The following is a 20,822-nucleotide window of genomic DNA, read 5'->3' as shown; positions in this document are numbered from 1 at the left end:
AGATGGCTCCGTCGGTAAAGTGCTGTACTCGCATGCACAAGGTCCATGGCATGGACCCTCAGGACCCACATATGGGTACTGGGCCAACTATGGCAGCTGTACCAAAAGTCCCAGTAGTGGAGAAGCAGAGACAAGGGGATCCCAGGCCTTGCTGGCCTGCTAGTTCAACAGAATCAGTAAGCTCCAGGTTTAGAGACAGACCCTCTCTCAGAAAATAAGACAAAGAGTAATTGAGAACAGAACTGAACGTTGACACACACACTCTACAAACATCTGTGGTTGACCCATGCAGTCATTCATTTTTAAAGTAAGCCAGACCCTTAAGTCCAAGGGACTCTCCAAAACCAGTGGTGTCCCACCTGAGCTACCCACTGCTCCTGGAAAGGAGCTAGAAATGAATGTGCAAGTCTGTGCAATGCAGCCAGGTTTGAGCAAGAAGGGCCTACCCTGTACAAAACAGGGTTCCACACCCAGTGGCCGCATTCATATCCATGCTCCCATGAAAGGCCAACCATACCACACACCACACCACACACACACACACACACACACACACACACACACACCCCACACACTGAGGCCTGTAGAAGGATCCTACAAGCCTGGAAATCGAAAAATGAACAGCAGCTGTAAGTGTGAGGTCATTACTGTTTTTCAGTGATTGCCGTCTCTAATGTAAGGGGCAGTAGTTTACATGATTAACTTTTAACTGCTGTCAAGGACGTGATAAAACATGAGAAAGAAGAAACCTTTCCCAGTAAGCTGCTCCCATTTGCATTTCCACTCCCATCCTCTGGGATTTCCATCAAATCCTGAACTGTGATGTTTCACAATTTAGAGGGGAAAAGAAACCTACACTAGGATGAACCAACTTGACCGTGTCCTCTGTACAGTGAGACGGTTCAGTGGTAAAAGCACTTGCACTTAAGCCTGAGAATCTGATTTGATCCCTTGGTCCCACATGGTGGAAGGAGAGTACCAGCATCTGCAGATGCTCTCAGACCATCACGGGTACCATGGTATGCACTGAAACACAATAAAATTATTAATAACATAAATAAGCAATTGAAGAGAAAAGATGGCCACATAAACCCAGCAGAGCAGGCCTGAACACTTCTTATTTTTATTTTAAAATTCCTTCCCAGTGCATGATACACATTGCTTCAAGCTATGGAAGGCCTTCCAACACAAGAGAGCCTTCTGATCAGTAGGTTGTGAGCAAAGTGAAGGACCAGACGAGGAGACCCACCGACTGACAAGGACACTGAGCTACTGAAGGATGAGGACTAGGATTATAATCAGGACTATCTGATGATGGGATGGCTCCAGGATGATCCCGAGATGTCAGAGCTGGACAGATCTTTCAGCAAAGGCCGCCAAAGAGAAATCTGACACACCCCTTACCCTGTCTAACTGTACAGGTGGAAAATGAAATAAGCTTTAAATCTTGTTGATACAGTCACAGTACCAGTGGAGGAAACTGCTGTTAGTCTAGTGCACAGTGCGAGAGGCCAGCGGCAGAGGTCAGCAAGCACGGTGCCTCACAGTCGCCTTCTGTCAACGGGAGCATTGTCACGCAGACTCACTGGTTACTGAGACTCGGTGATTGTCCTCGGAGGGACACGCTAGTGACACAGGGGCAGAGGGGCTGTGAGACAGTCAAGCGAGGAGACAGAGGCTCCAAACTGCATCTGACCACCCAATAGAAGCTTCCCTGACACTGGGTTGTTGCCATTTGTTGCTGGGTCCCTAGGTCAAGACTGCAAAATCAGGGTGTCTGCAGCACGTTAGAAGGAGGTAGCACTTTTTCTTAGGTGCCCACTCTGGCCTGGATATTTAACTCGCCTAGTTCAAATGTCAGAAGGAACAGAGGGAAACACATGTGGGGATGGTCTAAGAATCTGGTGCAGGATTTAAGAAACAGGAGCATGAACTGTACTTCAGTCCTCCCCATCCAGTGATGCCCAGAGCCGTGCATGCTAGAGAGAAGGGGTTTTGGTGGCTTCGTTGACCCCAGTGTCATTCCCCCATCTCCTGAGGGGGCACAGCATCAGCTTTTATTTGCAAGTGACTGCCCAGAGTGAAGGTACAGTCATTCCCTAACCATGAGCTTGAAGGGATGTAGAACTCCTGAAATGAGGGCCAGTGTCATGGATCAGTGGGTGAAACACTTGCCCAAATGCCCTGACTCCAATCCCTGGAAGCCACAGCAGAAGGAGGGGAATAACTCCTAAAAGTTGTCCTATGATCTTCACACATGCACTGTGGTACACATACACACACAACAACAACAACAACAAATTAAACTGTGTCCCTAAAAGTAGGAGTGGAGAGCATGTCCCCTTTGCCTCATTTCTCATTCTTCACTTTGGATGTGAAAGGGCTGATGAGCATTTTAGCTATGGGGTCAATGAAGCCGCACAACAGAGGCAGTAAAGTGTAAGGTTTTACTACATTATGTAAACATAAAGCCATGATAACTCACCCTAATCTACACGTATACAAACTGCTATGTGAGAAGCAGGGAAGATGCTATCTATGCAATCCTTTGATATTTTAGGTTCAGCTACACTCAGTTATGAGTAACAGGGACAGGTGCAGAGCAGCCCAGTGACCTGCTCGTAAAAATACCATCTGAGGAGCAGCACTTTGCTGTGTGTAGCCGCAAGGCCACACATGACATGTCCAAGCTGGCTTCCACACCACAGAGAGCTTTCTGGTCCTGCTGCTGAGACAGCACAGAGGACAGCAGAACAAGGCTTCTGGTTGACTGTGAGCACAAGGAGCAGCTTACCTTTTTCTTGCTGCAGTAGATCTGCCACTTTTTCTCCGCCGGAAGTGCAAACATGGCTTCCCTGTGTTTGTCTGTGAGATCAAGTTCATCCTGAGGAGAAAAGCAAATGATTAGTCTTATAGAGGTCGATATTCCCACAGAGAGCACTACCAGTTCCACCAAGGAGAACACTAGCTTACTGACACATACTTCATGCTCTGTTCTGCTGTTCTGTGACTACTAACCTAGGGTCACCTGGCGTAGGCCAGGCAGCAGTATGGAAAGATGGACAAGGCACAGGACACAGGTACCCAGGGTTTCAGCGAAATGGCTGGACCTTGGTCCACTGAGCTGTAAGGGCGTTGAACCACAGGAACTCAGAATTAATCATATTAAAGATGAGAGTTTGCTGCTAACAATCTTCCAGACAAGACAGCAATTATTAAAAATGAACTCAGGCGAGCACTAGATGACTCACACATGACAGGATTGAATATGTACCAGATACTCATACCAACATTAACACTGACTACAGATAGAGTTCTTACTAAAGCCAAGATCTTCTCACTCTCTATATTCAGTATCCAAAAACGGATTTGTAAACGGCCCGCCATAATTTAGATTCTGTTCCCCAGGGTGAACTACTGGAAGCTAATGAACCCCTTTGAAGGTACAGACTAGAAGGAAGATGACTTTAAGTCATTGGGGTATACCCCCCAAAGGGGATTGAGGGGTCCTTTCCATTTCCTCTGTCTCCTGGCCCTAATGTGAATGGTTTTGCTTTGCCATGTCTTCCCTTTATGAAAATGCTGCCTTGGTCCAGGCCCACAGCACTGATGCCAAGGATCATGACATGGAATCTCCCAAACTGTGGGGTGGCATAAACTTTTTCTTTTTATAGGTTCATTATCTCAGATGTTTTTGTTATAGTGACAAAAACTGACTAAGGCAGCAACAGAAACCAAAGACTAGGCTTGGGTAAGAGATTTGGTACATAAGGGAGGCCAGAGCTGAGCTTTACAGTGAAGGGGCAGTACTGAGCTTACACTTCATGGGAGGGAAAGCATGACCACTCTGAAGAAGGCCTGACGTGCCTGGCTAAGGAGCGTAGTAGTAGTAGTAGTAGTAGTGGTAGTAGTAGTTGTTGTTGTTATATGCGTGGGTGTTTTGCCAGCATTTATGTCTGTGCACCACATGCAAATCTGGTGTCCAGGAAGGCCAGAGGAGGGTGTAAGCTCCCCTGGAACTGGAGTTAAAGACATTTGTGAGCTGCCACATGGGAGCTGGGAACTGAATGCAAGAGCAGTCAGTGTTTTTCACCACTGAGCCACCACTCCAGCCCTGGGAATTTTTTGAGTAATTTTTGCTTTTGGCAACATAAGCAATGAAGTTCTGTGTAAGTGCCTGGTATCATCACCATAAACCTCAACTAATATTTCCTAAGGATTTTATATGCAGGCAGGCATTTCCTATTTAGTTATCACAATGAACCTAAAGAGGCCACTCATTGATTACATCTCCTTACAATAATAGTCTCCATTGTAAGAGAGCTGGGGAACTCAGGGTGAAGATTAGGCAAGGCACTTCCTCCAGCCTACACACCTGCTGAACAAAGCAGCTAGATTTTCAGCCCAGAGCTGTGTGACCCTGGAGTTCAGACTCTTAGCCTCTTAGGTCAGTGCTTAGAAACATTAAGCCTACAGTGGTGAAGCTTGGGAAGTCAACTTACAGACATTCATAACTAATGAACAGCAGCACGGAGATAATGAATGCGGAGTACTTAGTGAAAACATCTTGGCACTTAGCAACTCCATCTGCTGTTAATGTGATTATTGGTATTGAGTGCCTGGTTCATTTTCATTCCCATGGGGAAGGTTATCTAGTTGAGAAGAGTAGATGGCTGGGTGTGGGTTAAAGATAAAAGCTATAAATTAAGGTTCAATAAGGTTCTGATCTCTGAAGGCAAGTTCCCCTCCTGAATGGCTTGTGTGTATCTGCTGTCAGTCACACTTGGGGATACAGACACTGATCGTTGGCTTCCTATCTTCCATCTTACACTCCCACGGCTACTTAGTCATCACAGCCCATTATCTTTGCAATGGTTTTCCCTTTGTTTCATTCACAATGGAACCACCCAAACATATGTCCTCATCACCACTCCCAGGGCCTCTGGCACAGCCCCTCACTCTTCTTCCTTGACATCCCAGTGCTGTCCACCTACAATTCTCTTCAGGCATTTTTGTTTTCAATGTGGGATGAGCACCAGGGGGGCGCCTGATCTCACTAACCACCAATGTGTAGGCCACTGGGGAGGTGTGGTGTCTGCAATTCATTAGGTTTCCAAGGTATTGCTGACGCTCTGGCCTAGAAACCACGCCTGAAAATAAGCACCGTGCGCGTCCAGCACCCAATCCAGAGCCTTCGTTACCTCCACATGCCGGAAAAATTAATTACCCATTCCTCAGCTGGCCTCTCAAAGTCTTCCACCAGGATCGCTTCTAATTAACTCTTTGCTACATCCCATTTCCACCTGTCCCTCCAGAGCCTACCACGGGCCAGCTTCCCCTTCTGAATCCCATTAAGTCACTACTTCCTCTCCAGAGCAGGCAGATCATTCCTCTTGCAAGAACAGGCAACAGCTAAACATGCAGTAATGCCTGGCGCAGGGTGGCAACTGTACAGCTGTTACTTCTCTCACTTGAACACAAATCAGTTGCTAGCTTAAGATGAGGTAAACAGGGAGTTACTAAACTACACACACACACACAAATCATGCTCTAACCAAAAGAAGCTGTTAATAATGTCAAAAATAAACAACCAGAGAAGGAGTGAAGAACTTGTACAGAAAATTCCATTATGAGAGAACATGTTTAAAACACCAACATTTTGGCATACAACTTTATATATGGGAAGTAATTATCTTCCTTCCTTTTTACGTTTCCTGTAAGTCACACCTGCTCTGAAAAACAGGGGAAACAGGGGTGACATAAATCACTTCCCAACAACCAGCTCAGTCAACCAAACTGCTCAACAGTATCTAGCTCAGTCTGGGGTGCTTCAGATGCGAGGGAGCAGCGTTCTTAATGGCACTCGTGTACTAACTACAGCGTAGTTTTTTCTGAGTGTACGTGTGAAGAAACGTGTGAATCCTCAAACTTCAAACTTCGCAGTAGGAGAGAAGCAGTGTGCGGTTTGGCTGCGGTGCAGGCATTTATTACCTATTCTAAACTGTGAGAACACAGAGCTGGGGCAGACGTCTGAGGCCAAGAGAGAATATTCACAGAATAAAAACAAACTGCGGTAGTGTTCCCACAGAAAATTTTGATCTACAATAAGGACATGGAACAGGATAAATGTATCCCGACAGTGACAGATAACGATTGCTTAACATTTCCCACGTGTCTATTAGTAACGTTGTATGTGGGTTGATTTGTTTGAACTCACAACAGCCCCACCAGGTGAGTATTATTACTAACCATTTTCTAGAAAACTGGGTCACTGAATGAATGAGCACCTCGCTCAGGCACAGAGCTAGCAAACAGTGGGGGCGGGACTTAAGTGCAACCCAACTGCAGAGTCCGTGCTCTTTCTGTGCACTGTCTATCCCACAAGCAGGTGGGTGGGCTCACGTCACAGAAACAGGCATGAAGAGGCATCCATCCAGTGTCTGCTAGAAGCAAGAGGCAGCTTCTTCTGGCATCTGTCCCTGAGTGTAGGTCTGGCTTTTATCAGTTATGCATCTTGGGCAAGAGACGTGGCCTCTGACCTCCAATGCTTTCATCTGAAGACACAATGATAATGCACTCCTCTGGACACCTCGGGAATTCATTCATGGAAGCAAAGATACTCTGTGCTGAGTATCTACTGAATGTCAGGCACTGAGGTAGGCTTCGGGAGGCTGAGGGCATCATCTGCGCATGAGGACCCAAGGGGAATCTCATGCTGAAGGATGATCACATTCTAATGTTGCTGTGGGAAAGTTGGTACCGTGAAGGCTTCCTTCAAGGGGTCATAGGCACTGAACAGTAGAAAGCACTGGAGACGGGAAGCAGCGGCTGTGAAAGCCACTCTCACCTTGGTCTTTATCCTCAGAGTTACCAAGGGTGAAGTGTGGTGGATTCCCAGCCAAGCCAGAAAACAAAGATTAAAGCAGATCATTTATACTCAGGAGTGCTGAGATACAATGTCCTGGATATAATGAGACCCTGGCCTGGCCATTCGAAAGTCTCTCTGCTCTGACTCATCCTATTTTAATGATGTGGTAAGAATGCATTCTTCTAAGGGTCTATCAGCACCTTAAGAGATCCATCAGCGCTGCCTACCTAGTCTAGGACCAGAGCCAGGCAACATAAAGAATGCAAAGATGTAGAAGACACCCCAGCTTCAAGGTGTTTATAGCCTCTCTTCAAAGATGACTAGGAGGTTCTCCAGTTGAATTTCTCTACAGGAGAAAGCACAGTTTCTAAGCAGTTTAGGTGCTTCCTCACAGGGCCCTGCTGATCCGCCTCACCTCACCCCCTTCACCAGCAGCACCTTCCAGCACTGCTGGTTACACTTCGCCAGCTTCTGAAACTCAGCATCTAATATGTTCTTTTCCAAGTGGGCTCCTCCCACCCCATCTAAGACTCGTGCTAGTCATCCAAATCTTCCCAAAGCAATAGCTAACCACTTCAAATGGCTGCTCTGACCGTCCAGGGAGGGCCAGTTCCTCGGTGCTCTGAAGCGCTTCTGACATGACTATGGTCTGGTTATTGCGTGTCCTAGAGGACAGTAGTTCAGTTTGTTCTGTTCCTCTCTGTAGCACATGCCAGTACCTGAAAAAATACGATGCAGGAGGAGCGCAGGAGCAAGAGGAAAAATGAAGGTGGGAGGAAAGGAAGGAGAGTCGGGAAGCTGGAGGGAAAGAAAGTGTACACAATCGGTTTTACAGATTAAAACCTAGAGCTCGGGAGACAGTTCAGTGGGTGGAGCACTTGCCATGCAAATATACGGAACTGGTGTGAATTCCCAGAACTTATTATATAAAGCAGGGCACAGAGGCCGACAGCTGAAATCCCTGTGCTCCTACAGCCAGAGGGAAGGTAGAGGCAGCAGGATCATTGGAAGCTCACAGGTTAGCCATCCTGGTATGTGGGCAGGGGAAAAAAACAGACCTGTCTCAAATAAGGTGGAAGGTGAGGACATACCTTAGGAGGTACCCTTGACCACCACACACTCACACACACACACACACACACACACACACACCAAAATAAACTAGTCTTAGTGCTTATTTCTTTGTAGAGGCAGGATCTTACTATGGTTTTCAGGCTAACCTGGAACTCTATAGGCTGCCCAGACTGGGCAAATTTGTAGCAATCCTCCTGCCTCCTATTCCCAAGTGTTGTGATTACAGCACAAGCCACTGTGCCTGGCTTGTAAAAATCTTAAGAATACTGTTTTTGAATCCGTTAAAGTGCAGAAGAGGCACTCCAGTGCTTCATGTTTCCACCCACACTCTGTGCCATGTCCTTTCAATGCGCGCAATCCTGGTTTATGTCAGTGCTAACTCGTGGAGTTTTATTTTGTATTTTGCTAATGACCACTACTGATTAATCTAACTTCCCATGCACTGATGATCTGCTCTTACGCATTCATGTTTTGCCCATTTTAATATTATGATTTATAAAGCAGCTGGGTTGCTTTTGTCTCCTCTTATCCAGGCTTTACTCTTTAGACACACCACTAGAGAAGGGGATAAATAAAACTTCAATGATGGGAGGGAAAGCGTAATTCGATGGAGAGGGGCAAGCAACTGGAATACAAAATAACTAAAAATCATACTGTCAATTTGTTTTACTTAAGCTCGCAAATTACCTCAAGGTAATGTTACAGAAGACTTTTCATTTTGATAGTTATTCCAAATACTGAAAAAGAGGCAACCACGGTATTGAAATTACTACATTTTATATTTCAAATAGTACCTGTTTATATAAGGTTTTTTAGCACCTAAATCTTTACTGAGGAACTTTTGTTAGAAAAACCTGTTTTCCTAGGATAGTGACAGCTGCCTAACTACACATCTCTTAAAACTCATCAAACTGCTCTGTAATATTTCAAAAAAAACTTCAGAAACACAAAAATCAAGTGTGCCGTTGGAGCGACGGAAGAACAAATGTTGTTCTAGGCAGCAGAGGGGGACAGCACACTTGACATAAGGCTGAAGTCTTGAGTGAGCTCTAGGGGAAGAGGACTGCAAACAGGAGGTGCAGAGGGACGGAAGGTGTGTCCTTCGGAGTAAGCACCAAATCTACCATTTACACACAGCCTTCGCTCAACACCACAGATCACTTCCATGAAATTCCTCCACTGTTTCTTTGAAAATTTTCATAAATTCTGTTAGTATAGATTACATTTGGGTCACCCTTTCTCCAAGCCCCTTAGTAATTAATTTAATAGTTAAACTGGGTGAGTCATTGATATTAACAAGAAGTCCTTTGGAACCTTCTTGTTTCTGTCGGGCTAGAGTTGTTGGCTTTGTTACTGGGGAAAGGGATTCATGCAGTCCAGTCTCACCTCAAATTCACTATGACACCAAAGACGATTTTTAACTTTGGATTCTCCTGCCTCCACCTCTGGTGTGCTGAAATTATAGGTGGGTTCCGCCACACAGGAGTACTAGCAGTGGCACCATGAGGAGTCCTGGTACTGGGGTATTGGGTTTCCCACTAAAATTAACAAGGGCACGTAGCCAGCGAGCTGGAACACCTAGGCTGCTTATGCATCTCAGCATCCCTTAGCCTGGATGGACTCCTCCTTGCGCTGGCCACCTCACTTTTCTTTTTCATCTTGTTCTTTTGAATGGTAATTAAAAGACAATGACTAAGTGAGTAACAAGAGAGCGCTGTGCTGACTCAGCACCACCCCTCTCTCCCTAGAAAGCCAGTTTCCTAAAAACTAAAACCCACAGACAAACATAAAAGCTCCTCTCAGAGAAGAGAGTAACCACCCTTTCATCTTCTTACAGAGTATGCATTGTTTCTAATATCTTAAAGACTTTTTTAAATGAAGAAAAGAGCTCGCGGAAAGCTCAGCTGTGGGAACCACGGTTCTAGGCGAAGCCTTAACGAAACGTATTATTAAGCCTCCGCTCTCACTGGTCCTACACTTACACTTTGGCGTGAGGGAGTAGCACAACAACAACAACAAAAAAAACCCCACATAAATCAGAAGACAATCGGCACGGGACACATCAATAAAAGGAAATGCATTGATTTGCTAGATAAAGCAAGGGAAGGAATTTTGAAAGAATATACAATAAAGGTCTTGAGTAGAAAGATTAGTCCTCTGTGACAAACTGTTTTCGGGGATTTTAAGAGACTGAATGTAAGATTGTGTATAAACGTGCTAAGCAGCACTGGACGGCCCACTGGCTCATGGAGGGCAGCAGAGCTACCCAGAGTTCCTGGCCTTGTTCAGTAGTCTATGTCTAATGAGGTCAGCTCACCCACGCGTGCACAGGAAGAGACCTTTAGACAAAGGTCAGGAGGGCACGTGCACAGTCCCAAGCAGAGGTAGCAAGTAGGAAAACAAGGAAGGAGATGCTAACACAGGCCCTTGGGGTATCCTGGTCAGCCATTCAACATTTTGTGTGTTTATTATGTTTGGGGGTTTGTTTTGTCGTGTTTTGTTTTGCTTTCTAATGGCCCTGCACAAGCTAACCTTCCCTCCGATTTACTGTAGAGTCCATAGAATTCCCAAGCCTGTTACTCAACCAAGCCTTGTTTTCCTCCCACAAAACTGCCTGTGGCAAACAAGCCCAACTCCTGGAGCCTAGCCCCACCCAGGCTTCCTACATTCTTGGGGGTTGGAACCTTCTCTGGATTACCTTAGTATATACCAGCATCAGCACTGCCTTCTCAGGGTGCAACCCCTTTCTCCCATCATGCAACTCCACAATACCTGGAGTAAAACCCCTAGAGAGGTCGGGAACTGGAACATGTTAGAAGACAAGACAAGTACCTATCAAGTGGAAAAGGCTAGACTAGGAATGTGGATACTGAGGTGTGACAGCAAAAAATTAAAAAATAAATAAAAAAAATCACTTTTATGATGGTATGGAGGAATATACCATTAAGCTGCAGTAACTCATTAAACATAAACTCATTATGAATATCCAGCCCCACCAAGACATGCAGCCATCACACCCAAGAGTCATGAGTTGCTAACATCTCTTAAAACTGCATCACAAATGACCCCGAGAACACTTTTATTCTTAGGGCGGTAGACAGAAATATGACAGTTAGATAAGATTTTAGAGAGTTTAGAGGCATACTCCTGCTCCTCTCCAGTCAAGAAGGCCGGAGATGGTCAACGGCAGACAGCTACCCACCCGGAAAGGGTAGGCATGTACAGACTGATCCTGAAGGCTTCCAGCAGGCTGCCCTTCTCCCAGCACTCTCGGTCATTACACAGAATACCACAGGATGACTCGCCTGCTAGGTAATGTTGTGTCTGACAGACGTGTTTTCTTGTGCTACATACAAACAAGAATAGAGAAACCCCACAAGCAAAGGCTGACTAACAGAACCTTTAGATTCTTGCTGCTAATGCTTCAAGGTCTATTCCGTTTCTTTCCCTTCCTAGCAGACAATACCAATTACATCCTGTTTGCTAGACAAACTCTACAGCTGAACCTATTTGCTCTACAGCTGAACCTGAAGTCTTTGACTTCTGTGGTGTGACTATAAACTCATTAGGGTAACTTGAACAAAATTTTAATGAATTTGAAGCAGTGACAGCTTGACAGTCCTCCAAACCAAACAACTGTTCTAAGTAGCTAAATCCTTTCCCCGAATACCCGTTTTCAGAACTAGAATCTAGTGCAACTTCAGCTGACCACGTGGAACACAGAGCATTTCTAAGTTCTAACTGAATGGAGAGACGGAGCCAGCTGCAAAGGGACAGACTGCTAAGAGTCCTGCTGGAGACTGGAGCCAGAGCTCCGGCAGGTCCCTCCTCCATGCCAGTTCTGATCCTGGAGCCCAGCCCCTCCCACACACTCAAGAGACTTGTTTGGCAGCTCCTCCGACACATTTCCGCACTAATTGGGTCAAAAGACAATCTAGCAGAGTCTCTTCCCACAGCACAGCTACATACTTACTTCACCACGTAATACGCACTGGAGAAGCTGAGTTCTCCGTTGTGGGGGCGGTGTTCATGTGGACATGTGTGCATGTGGCTGCAGGCCTTTGTCTCATCGAACCTGGAACTCATGGATTCAGGGAGACTGGGCAGCTATGGCAGTCCACTCTGGCAGTCCACCCGTCTTCCTCAGTGTTGGGGTTCCAGGTGCACATGGCTACACCCAGCTTTCACTCTGGCATTGGAGATCTGAACTCAGATCCTCACGCTTATGCGGCAGGCACTTTATTGACTGAGCCATCACCCTAACCCTTGGCAGGGAGAGTTTAAGAGTAAAATGATTTCTTAAACCTCCTCATCTTTGTTCTTTTAATCTGCTCCCCTTCCTGCAGGTCCTTCCGATGTTCCCATAGAAACAGCCAAATGAGAAAGACGAGTAGAAAAGACGGCAGCATGTGGGGGAGGGGGGAGGGTGTACACAGATGCACAGCATCAGTCCAACCTTATTGTCACCCCTTCAAGGATGAGTCACAGAACAAATCACACACACACACACACACACACACACACACACACACACTCCCTTCTTCCAATACTTAATGCACATCTCACACACTAAACTTTAACAAGCAGTATCTACTCACACAGGCATCCATCCAGCCAAGTATGCACTGAGAACCCTCTCTGGACTGGATACTAGTTCCAGGCCCAGGAGATCCAGGAGTAGAAATGGCAGAGGCATGGGATGCCACCCCATTCTGCTCTCTGAAAAAGTGTATGGATGCATCTGCATCTCAGGTTTGACATAAAGAGCTATGCACTGAAGAATAAACTCAAGTTTACTGGTTAGGGAACAGGAAAGGACTTTCTGGCTCCTAAATTTGGTAGCTGCCCATCTTTCCAGAAAACAACCCCTATGTTTATTTCGCTGGCTTTCAGTCACTAAGCTGAACTTTGTTCTTAAATTTTGCAATGTGCAAAAGTAAGACGCTGGCAGCTGTAGGGTGTTTTTAATAAATCCATTTAAAACTGGATAAGAGAAAAATATGCAGCTTCTAAAAGGGGGGATTTTTTTTTTCAACAAAGAAAATTCCAACTCTTCAGCCATGAGCCAGAAAAAGCATAACTGAAGACAGAGTTGGCTACTGAGCTCCCAGTGCGTGAATCGAGAAGTTTCTCCAGCAGCGGACCTCTGGACAGGCAGGTTAGTGGGGAGGGCTCCAAATGCAGTGGTGAGTACAGCCACAATCAGTTGGAAGTTCGTGTAGTCACATGGTAAGGTCGTGTGTGTGTGTGTGTGTGTGTGTGTGTGTGTGTGAGAACAGGTGACGGTGCGAAGAAGGCTCCGACAGCATCAACATAAAGTCTCAGAAGTTATAAAGTTATACGTTCAAACTAACAGATCTCTCTAGCCGTTACTAGAGCACATTTTAAAAAGTAAGGTGGGAAAATAATTATAATGCTTTATTTTAATGTATGAAACTGTCAAACAGCCAACATAAAACAAAATTAAGTACAAGAAAAAAGTTATACTTGAAAGCTTACCCAAAGCCTACAAGTTACAGAGATCAAATTGGCCCCCTGGCCTTTAAGCCTTTAAAACTGGCTTAGTGGGGTCAAGTACAGGGTGGCAAGTCAGTACAGCATCTTGACTGTGTAATTTGCAACTGGGAGCCAAAGGACAACATTAAGTGGTCAGATTTTCAATTATATCCCACAGTAAGCAGTTACGCACCACTCAAGGTCGCTTTAGGTTTTATATTAATATATATATATATTATTATTATATAACTGATCAGGACCAAAGGGATCTAAAGCCATTTTCTCACAGCAATGTTAATTCACAGGGTTTTGGTTTTTTTGTTTTTGTTTTTTTGTCACTTTCCTGTGGCCCAAGGCTCACCACCAACTCCCTATACAGTCAAAGATGACCTGCCTCTCTCTCCCCAGGTATGGGACAGGTGCCACCATCTCCAGCGACTGTTTCAATTTAAAAAGAGACTTCCTATTTCATTCTGTGTCCTCATGTCCTCTCACCCCATCTCTTTGACCTAACATTAGGAAGCATTCGGAGATGAATGGCAACTAAACTAACAACACCATATCAAACATGAAATCAAAAATCTAAATTTAACAGCTTACTTTGAAAGGACTTAGAGTGATCTTGATAAGACAACATACACACAAGATTAAAAGGAATACTCTTCACTTAAACTTTAGAAAATCAGAGGACTGGAAGAAAACTTACAGGTCACTTTGACCATCAAACTATTTTTAAGCAGACAGGGTCTAAGACAGTACAAAGAAATACATGGCATCTACTGGGATAAAAATTTGCTGCCAGAATTTAGAAGCAATACAATGTTCTGTTCAAAAATCACAACAGATACATGCACGGAAAGCTACACAGATTAACATTAGCCTGTATTATGAACCAGGGCTAGAGCAATTTGTTTCTCAAGTCCTGAATTTGAGATTGTTATTGTTCCTTTAAATTGACGGGCACTGGCATCAGGTCACACGACCTGCCCAGAGTTTCAGCACTGCACACACACGCAAGTCCCTTACCTACTGCGGCGCTTATCATCACGGGCGTTGAGCAGTTTTTGCCCAAGAACTTATCAAGTCAACTTATTCAAAAATGCAAAGTATAACTGGAAGATCTACTCAATATTTCTTTTCCTTCACTGTCAGTTAACAGTGTCCTTTAACTAAGGTAATTCTCCTTTGTCCTTTATGAGTTTATCATGTGAAAACAAACCTCATGGAACTAGAACAATCTTAATACCAATTCCTTCATTCAGTTCTGGTTCTTGGCTTCCAAACAACCGAATACTCTGAAGCTATTCTAGAATAAAAGTCTGAGTCCCTCTTTTTAGTTACCAGAAATCCTTTATGCCTTAATTAAAAAACAAAAGATCATAACCAGGACTCCTTACAACCAGAGTTTTTTTTTTTCTTCTATCAGTTAAAAATTGCATGTTCCTGTTACCCAATTATCCTTTCCAACTTCCAACGGAGACAGGAACTGAATAGCTCCCATAAGAAACTTTCTATTCTTAGCCATGATTTTAGTGCAAAGGCACATTTTAAGAAATAGGGAGCTAAAACATGATGAAACTTCTCATTGATTCTGACGATAACAGAAGAATTTTATTATTAAAGAGGTCTTATAATAGTCCCAGTAATAAAAGAAATTATTTCAACAGCCTGAAAAGGTAAGAATCACATGGCTAACAGATCAAAATCTGCAGTCTGAAAAGCTTTCTAAAAACAAAACAAAATAAAACACACACCCCAGTTTAAAAAGAATGACTACATGGGAGTGTAATGCTAAAACCCAGTTCTAGATATAGCACACTACTCATTAAATTGTTGGAAGGTCCCATGACTCCCCAAATGAAACATCCCATTGTCATCGCTCTTGTGTTCACCAGAACATGATGGAAAGACCCTATTACTGAAAACACCAGAGAGTTTGGTTGTAGGACATAGAAAAATTAATCTAACACTGACTTAGAAGCTTCCTCCCAAATAGCTAATTTTCATAGTGCCAGAAAATTCTAGGCTCCTGAGGGACAAAAGTCATCGATAGTCTTACCTATTATGGACTCTGTGAGCTACAGTAATACCTGGTCTATAAAATATGCTCATTGGTGCAATAGTAGCATTACAGGAGTAACCAAATGCTTTCTGATTGGATGTAAGGCCTACTACACAGAGCAGAACTTACGTCTGGTACTGTGATCCTGCCCAAGAACCCTTGGCTGGGAGGTCATAAAAGTAGGTTCTGCCTTAGGGTCTTATTTTACTAAACAGACATTCATCAAACTACTTTCTAAACACATTTACCTGCATAACAATGGTATAGCTTTCAATCCTCATTAGAAAAACTTGGTTTTGCAACTAATACAAATGCATAGAATGAGTAAAACCCCTGTAGAATGTTCAATTCTAAATGGGAAAACTATATCACACTCCTTACCCATATGGCTCAGGGAACACAGCAGCGGAGTAGGCATAAGAATTGTAAGAGCAAAACATTGGAAGGTGTTTTAGCTTTAAGTTTCTGTTGCTGTGATAAAAACCATAACCAAAGTCAACTCATGGAAGAATGAGTTATTTCATCATACACTTCCAGGTAAGTTTCCCCATTACTGAGGAAAGTCAAAGTAGGAACAAAAGCAGGAGCCTGAAAACAGGAACTGGGGCAGAAGCCATAGAGGAGTGCTGCTTGCTGGCTTGCTCAGCTGCTTTCTCATATGCTGCAAGACCACCTTGCCAAGGAGTGTTACTGTCCCCAGAGGGCTGAAACCTTCTGTATCAATCATTAGCTAAGAAAATGCCCCATAGTCTTGACTACAAACCAGGTTTATGAAGGTCTTTTCTCAATTAAAATTTCCTCTTCTCAGGTACGTCTAGGTTTGTGTCCAGTTGATAAACAACAGCCAGCACAGGAGGACTACTACAAAACTATATTCTGAAATGACAGGGCTGCTACACTCATGAACTCACGGTGATTGTGGTTGCTCGCACAAGATCAAACCTGCACCAGACCTGCACAAGATCAAACCTGCACAAGATCAAACCTGCACAAGATCAAACCTGCACAAGATTAAACCTGCACAAGATCAAACCAGACATAATCCCAGCATAGGTGGGGCAGGGGCTCGGAAGGCCCATCTCTATCTGAGGATCTTTGATAATCCAAAGTTATGGGGAAAGGAGAGTCAGTGTTCTTCAGGGAAGGAGGCTGACCATGCTGCAGCAAATGGCCTTATGGCCACACACATATAGCAAATGATGAGATTCATGGGGTTATAAAAAGAGGACCTGGAGCTCAGAGAAGGAGGGGGAACAGGGGAAGCATCCAGGAGGAACTGGAAGGAGGGTAGACATGACCAAAATGCATTGTACATGTGTATGAAATTCTCAAAGATGAATTAAAAGATTTGAAGGTTATTTTCTGAAATTGGGTACAAACGCACACTGGTAGAGAAAGGAGGAAAGATTTGAGTTATGAGTATGCCAAAGAACATACTCACAAAGAACAACACAACAAAGTGATGTGTTGGAAGAGAGGCTGAGGGTTTTATTCCAAGAGAACCTCCCTTGAATACTAGGTGAATATAAAGCCTCTTCTCTCAAAAACGGATGTTTGAGCCTCAGTGGCCCCTCTCTTAGTTCTAGGTCACATGAGACAGGATTGTATGTTTAGAGACATGTCTTCACTGTTTGGCCAGCAGCTCTAGAGCTTCATCAAGGACGGTGTTGTGTCGCCTTGGGATCTAGCACAGACAGGCACTTACCATACTCACATCAGAATAATCAGTCTGATGGTGAGTAACACATTGTCTGCTTATCCTCAAAGAAACCTATTGAAAATATTGTAATACAAGTTACTTGAGCAAGACAATTTACAGGGCTGTTGTGTCTAGTGCTTCCCAAATAAATTAGATGAGATCATCTGAGTCCAAGTGCTTCTAGAACGAACATGGGTGCTTCTGATTTTAAGGCACCAATGCTAAGTCACAGACCGCCCATATTCTTTATTTTGATCTAGGCAGAGAGTAAAAAAATGGGGGGTGGAGGGAAAGAGACAGGGAGGGGAGGAAGAAGGAGAAGAGAGAGAACAAGCAGGGTAGAGACTATGGGGAGGTGTGATGGTTAAATGACATAAAATACACAGTTGGCAGTAACTGATCAGATACGTCAGTGATTTAGTTGTAATAATCCATAGCTGTTAGAAATGACCAGGATCCCTTATTTTAGACAACACACATACACACTGTAGAATAGAACATTCTGGAGAGCAGGTAGGAAGGGATGGATGAACACAAGTGTTGGCAAAGATGTAAAGAAATTGGGATATACTTTGCCATCTATCTATATCTACATCTATATCTATATATCAGGCAAAATGACTCTTTTGGCTTTTGCTGTACATGCCTGATGACCTAGACTCTCAATTCCTAGAAGTCACACAAAGGTGAAAACTAACTTTACATAGTTGTCTTGTGACTGTCATATGTGTGGCATCTGTGCCCACATACACACATCACATACACACACACGTAAACAAATAATTAAAAAAAAACTGCAGGCTTCATAGGTTGCTGGTGGTAATGAGAGCCAGGGAAGCCACTTTGGAACAGCCTGACAGCTCTCCAAGTTAAACTCAGCGTTCTTTAAGGCCCCCACACTTTTGCTAGTATGTCTTTACCCATGAGAGCCACAAGCATATTTATATGTAAAACCTTCCATATACATGTTTATAGCAGTTTATAATATCCTTAACTGGCAAAATATAAAAACAAAATTCTAAAATATGCATCAATGTTGAAAGATTTCTAACATATCTCTATGATTGGATGTTATTTGGCAGTAATTAGAAATGAAGAATTAGCATCCACACAATGGAGAAATTTGATATTACATAAAGGACACCAGTTACTAAGGTCTATATGTTGTGATTCCATTTGTTCAAACTGTCTGAGAAAAGCAAATTTTCTGAGACTTAAGGTAGTTTAAAGGCTGCCAGAGTACGGTGGGGCTCTGGATAGATAGGAAGTGATGATCAATGGACATGAGGATTATTTTAAGGGCAGAAAAAACGCCTACATTGATTTTGGTGGCGGTTGCAGTTTTATGGATATACTAAAGGCCACAGAACTGTGTTTTGCATAGATTAACATGGTGGACAGGTAAATGTGTTATGTGAATTTAAGGGCTGTAGGTAGGCTGACGTAACTCAGCAACACCCCTTGTCCAGCAAATGCAAAGCTCTGGCTTTGATCCCCAACACCATAAAAAAATATTGATGTGGCCAAGTGCCTCCAATTCTAACTGCCCTGTTTATGTCAGGGAGGCTGTAGGACAGGCACGCCTTTCTGGGTATTTCTTTAAAGATTCAAATGCTCACCCTCCTTCCGGGTTTGTTTTATTAAAGAGATACATGCTTCTGAAGGAACGTCATTTGGTATCACTTTTAAAAAACGGCAGAGTGACTCATCAGACAGGATAAGGGAAGCAGGCCTGACAAGGACCTGCTCTGATATGCCGCTTGCCAGCAGATGCAGAGCGAAAGGGGCCAGCTGGACAGGGCTCACAGCAAGCAGATTAGTTTCCCAGAAAGGGGAAAACTGATTATTTGCTGAAAGTTTTGTCCTCAGAAAGAACCTGAATCACCTCCCACCACTCATGCTGCACTTGGCTGTAGACTATAATGCACCTTCTAGGTGCCAACACACTCTCCCTCTCTCCCTCCCTCCCTCCCTCCCTCCCTCTTTCTTTCTTTCTTTCTTTCTTTCTTTCTTTCTTTCTTTCTTTCTTTCTTTCTTTCTGTATTGGAAATTGAACCCAAGCCCTCACACATGCTAATCTGTACTGCTGAGCTAAATACAAAGCATTCAATTTACTTTTTTATTTTAAGACATGGTCTCATTAAGTCACTGAGGCTGGCTTTGAACTTATGATCCTCCTGTCCTAAACTCCCAAGTAGCTGAGAATTCAGGCCTGTAATATCAGATTCTGGTAGATGCCAGAATTTTGTATTTGGTTTTTGTTGCTTTTTAAATTATTTTCTTTAATCTTGACAGCAACTCTCTCACTGAGAAGGTGTGAATCCTCAGAGTACAGAAAAAGGAATCAAGCTCAAATTCAAACCAAACCAGCCTTGAAAGAAATTCCCCTCGATTGAAGGCAGCCAGATTGTTGACTGAGGAGCCAGGCCTCTCTGCCTTCCCTTCCCAGTACAAAGACACAGCAGGATTACTTGTACAACTGCTCAGGAAAGCCAGAGAAGAAGCTTCCAGCACTTTGAACCCACCTCTCTAGCCTCAGGCCTCCCCTGGCAATTGGAAGGATTTGTGGTCTAAGTCCCTGAAGTCAGAGGTAGACAAAAATCCATCGTCACTCACCAGGACAGACACAAACCTCAAGATAATTTGTTTTCCAATGGTTTTGGCTTAAAGTTCTGGTTTGGCATTGGGTTTTTTTTTTTTTTTTTTTAACAACTAGCAGCTGTAGGCAATTTTCTCACACACAATAGAGACATCAATAAGCAGAAAGTAGAATTTTCTCCCCCTTGAATGCAAAGTAACAAGCACTCTTCAAGATGAACTCGGAGCTGCCACCGCCAGCTCCTGGGTAGGTTTCAATTCAGGAATCTGACAGAGTGCTGTGCTGGAGGGAGCACAGATGCAGATGTGAGGATACCAGCTCTTCCCCAGCTCCACAATCTACAAGTCCTCAGGTACAAGTTTGACTGTAAAGCACTTTGAGCAGGAAATAGATGCAAGCCATAAAGGCACCATTACTGCCCTTCTCCACAGCCACCATGGCACATGATTCACAACACCCCGCCCCCAACCATCTCAATGACCTCAGTCTTGGCCACGTGACTAGTGGTGCCAACCCCTACAAAAGAATGACACTTTCTAAATCTGCGTTCTCAAGCAGATGAGGCTGGTTTCACTGATACAGCAGAAGTCAGCTGGAGAGGATGGACAGTCACTAAAATGACCTCCTGCCCTTCCTCCCTGCCCTCTGAAGGCCTTCCTTGACCATATCCCTCAACATATTCCCACAACAAGCATACACATGATCCCTGCAGGGGAATTTTATGCTTGCACCTTTGGTGAAGTTAGAACCTCGCGATCGATCCCCTCCGCTGCTATCGGCAACCGAACTCATCACACTGCTGAAGCCAAGTCTGACTTTCTTCATGTGAGTATGATTTGTTTGGGACAGGGTTTCATATATCCCAGGGTGGCCTCCAACTTGCTATGGAGCCTAGGATAACCTCGAATTTCTGGGCCTCTTGGGTCACCGTGCTCAGTTTATGCAGTGCTAGGGACTGACTCCCGGTGTCATCGTTAATCTTCATTGTCAGCTCATCAAGATTTAGAACACACCGTGGGCATAC

General features: G+C 44.1%; 1 protein-coding gene across 3 annotated transcripts in view; it reads right to left on the bottom strand.

The window, feature by feature from the left end:
- Positions 1–20,822, bottom strand: part of Daam1 (dishevelled associated activator of morphogenesis 1) — a 154,129-nt gene that overhangs the window by 70,155 nt on the left and 63,152 nt on the right. For all 3 annotated transcript variants that reach the window (XM_050153569.1, XM_050153568.1, XM_050153570.1), the window contains one exon: positions 2,795–2,884. In XM_050153569.1, the coding sequence (XP_050009526.1) occupies positions 2,795–2,884 (90 nt within the window). The remainder of the gene's footprint in view (positions 1–2,794; positions 2,885–20,822) is intronic.

The sequence above is a fragment of the Alexandromys fortis genome, unplaced genomic scaffold, assembly GCF_014885135.2.
Source record: "Alexandromys fortis isolate MF-2015 unplaced genomic scaffold, M_Fortis_MF-2015_v1.1 scaffold_82, whole genome shotgun sequence".
NCBI lineage: Eukaryota > Metazoa > Chordata > Mammalia > Rodentia > Cricetidae > Alexandromys > Alexandromys fortis.
Note: the sequence above shows the minus strand (reverse complement) of the source record. Positions and strands in the feature narration are given on the sequence as shown.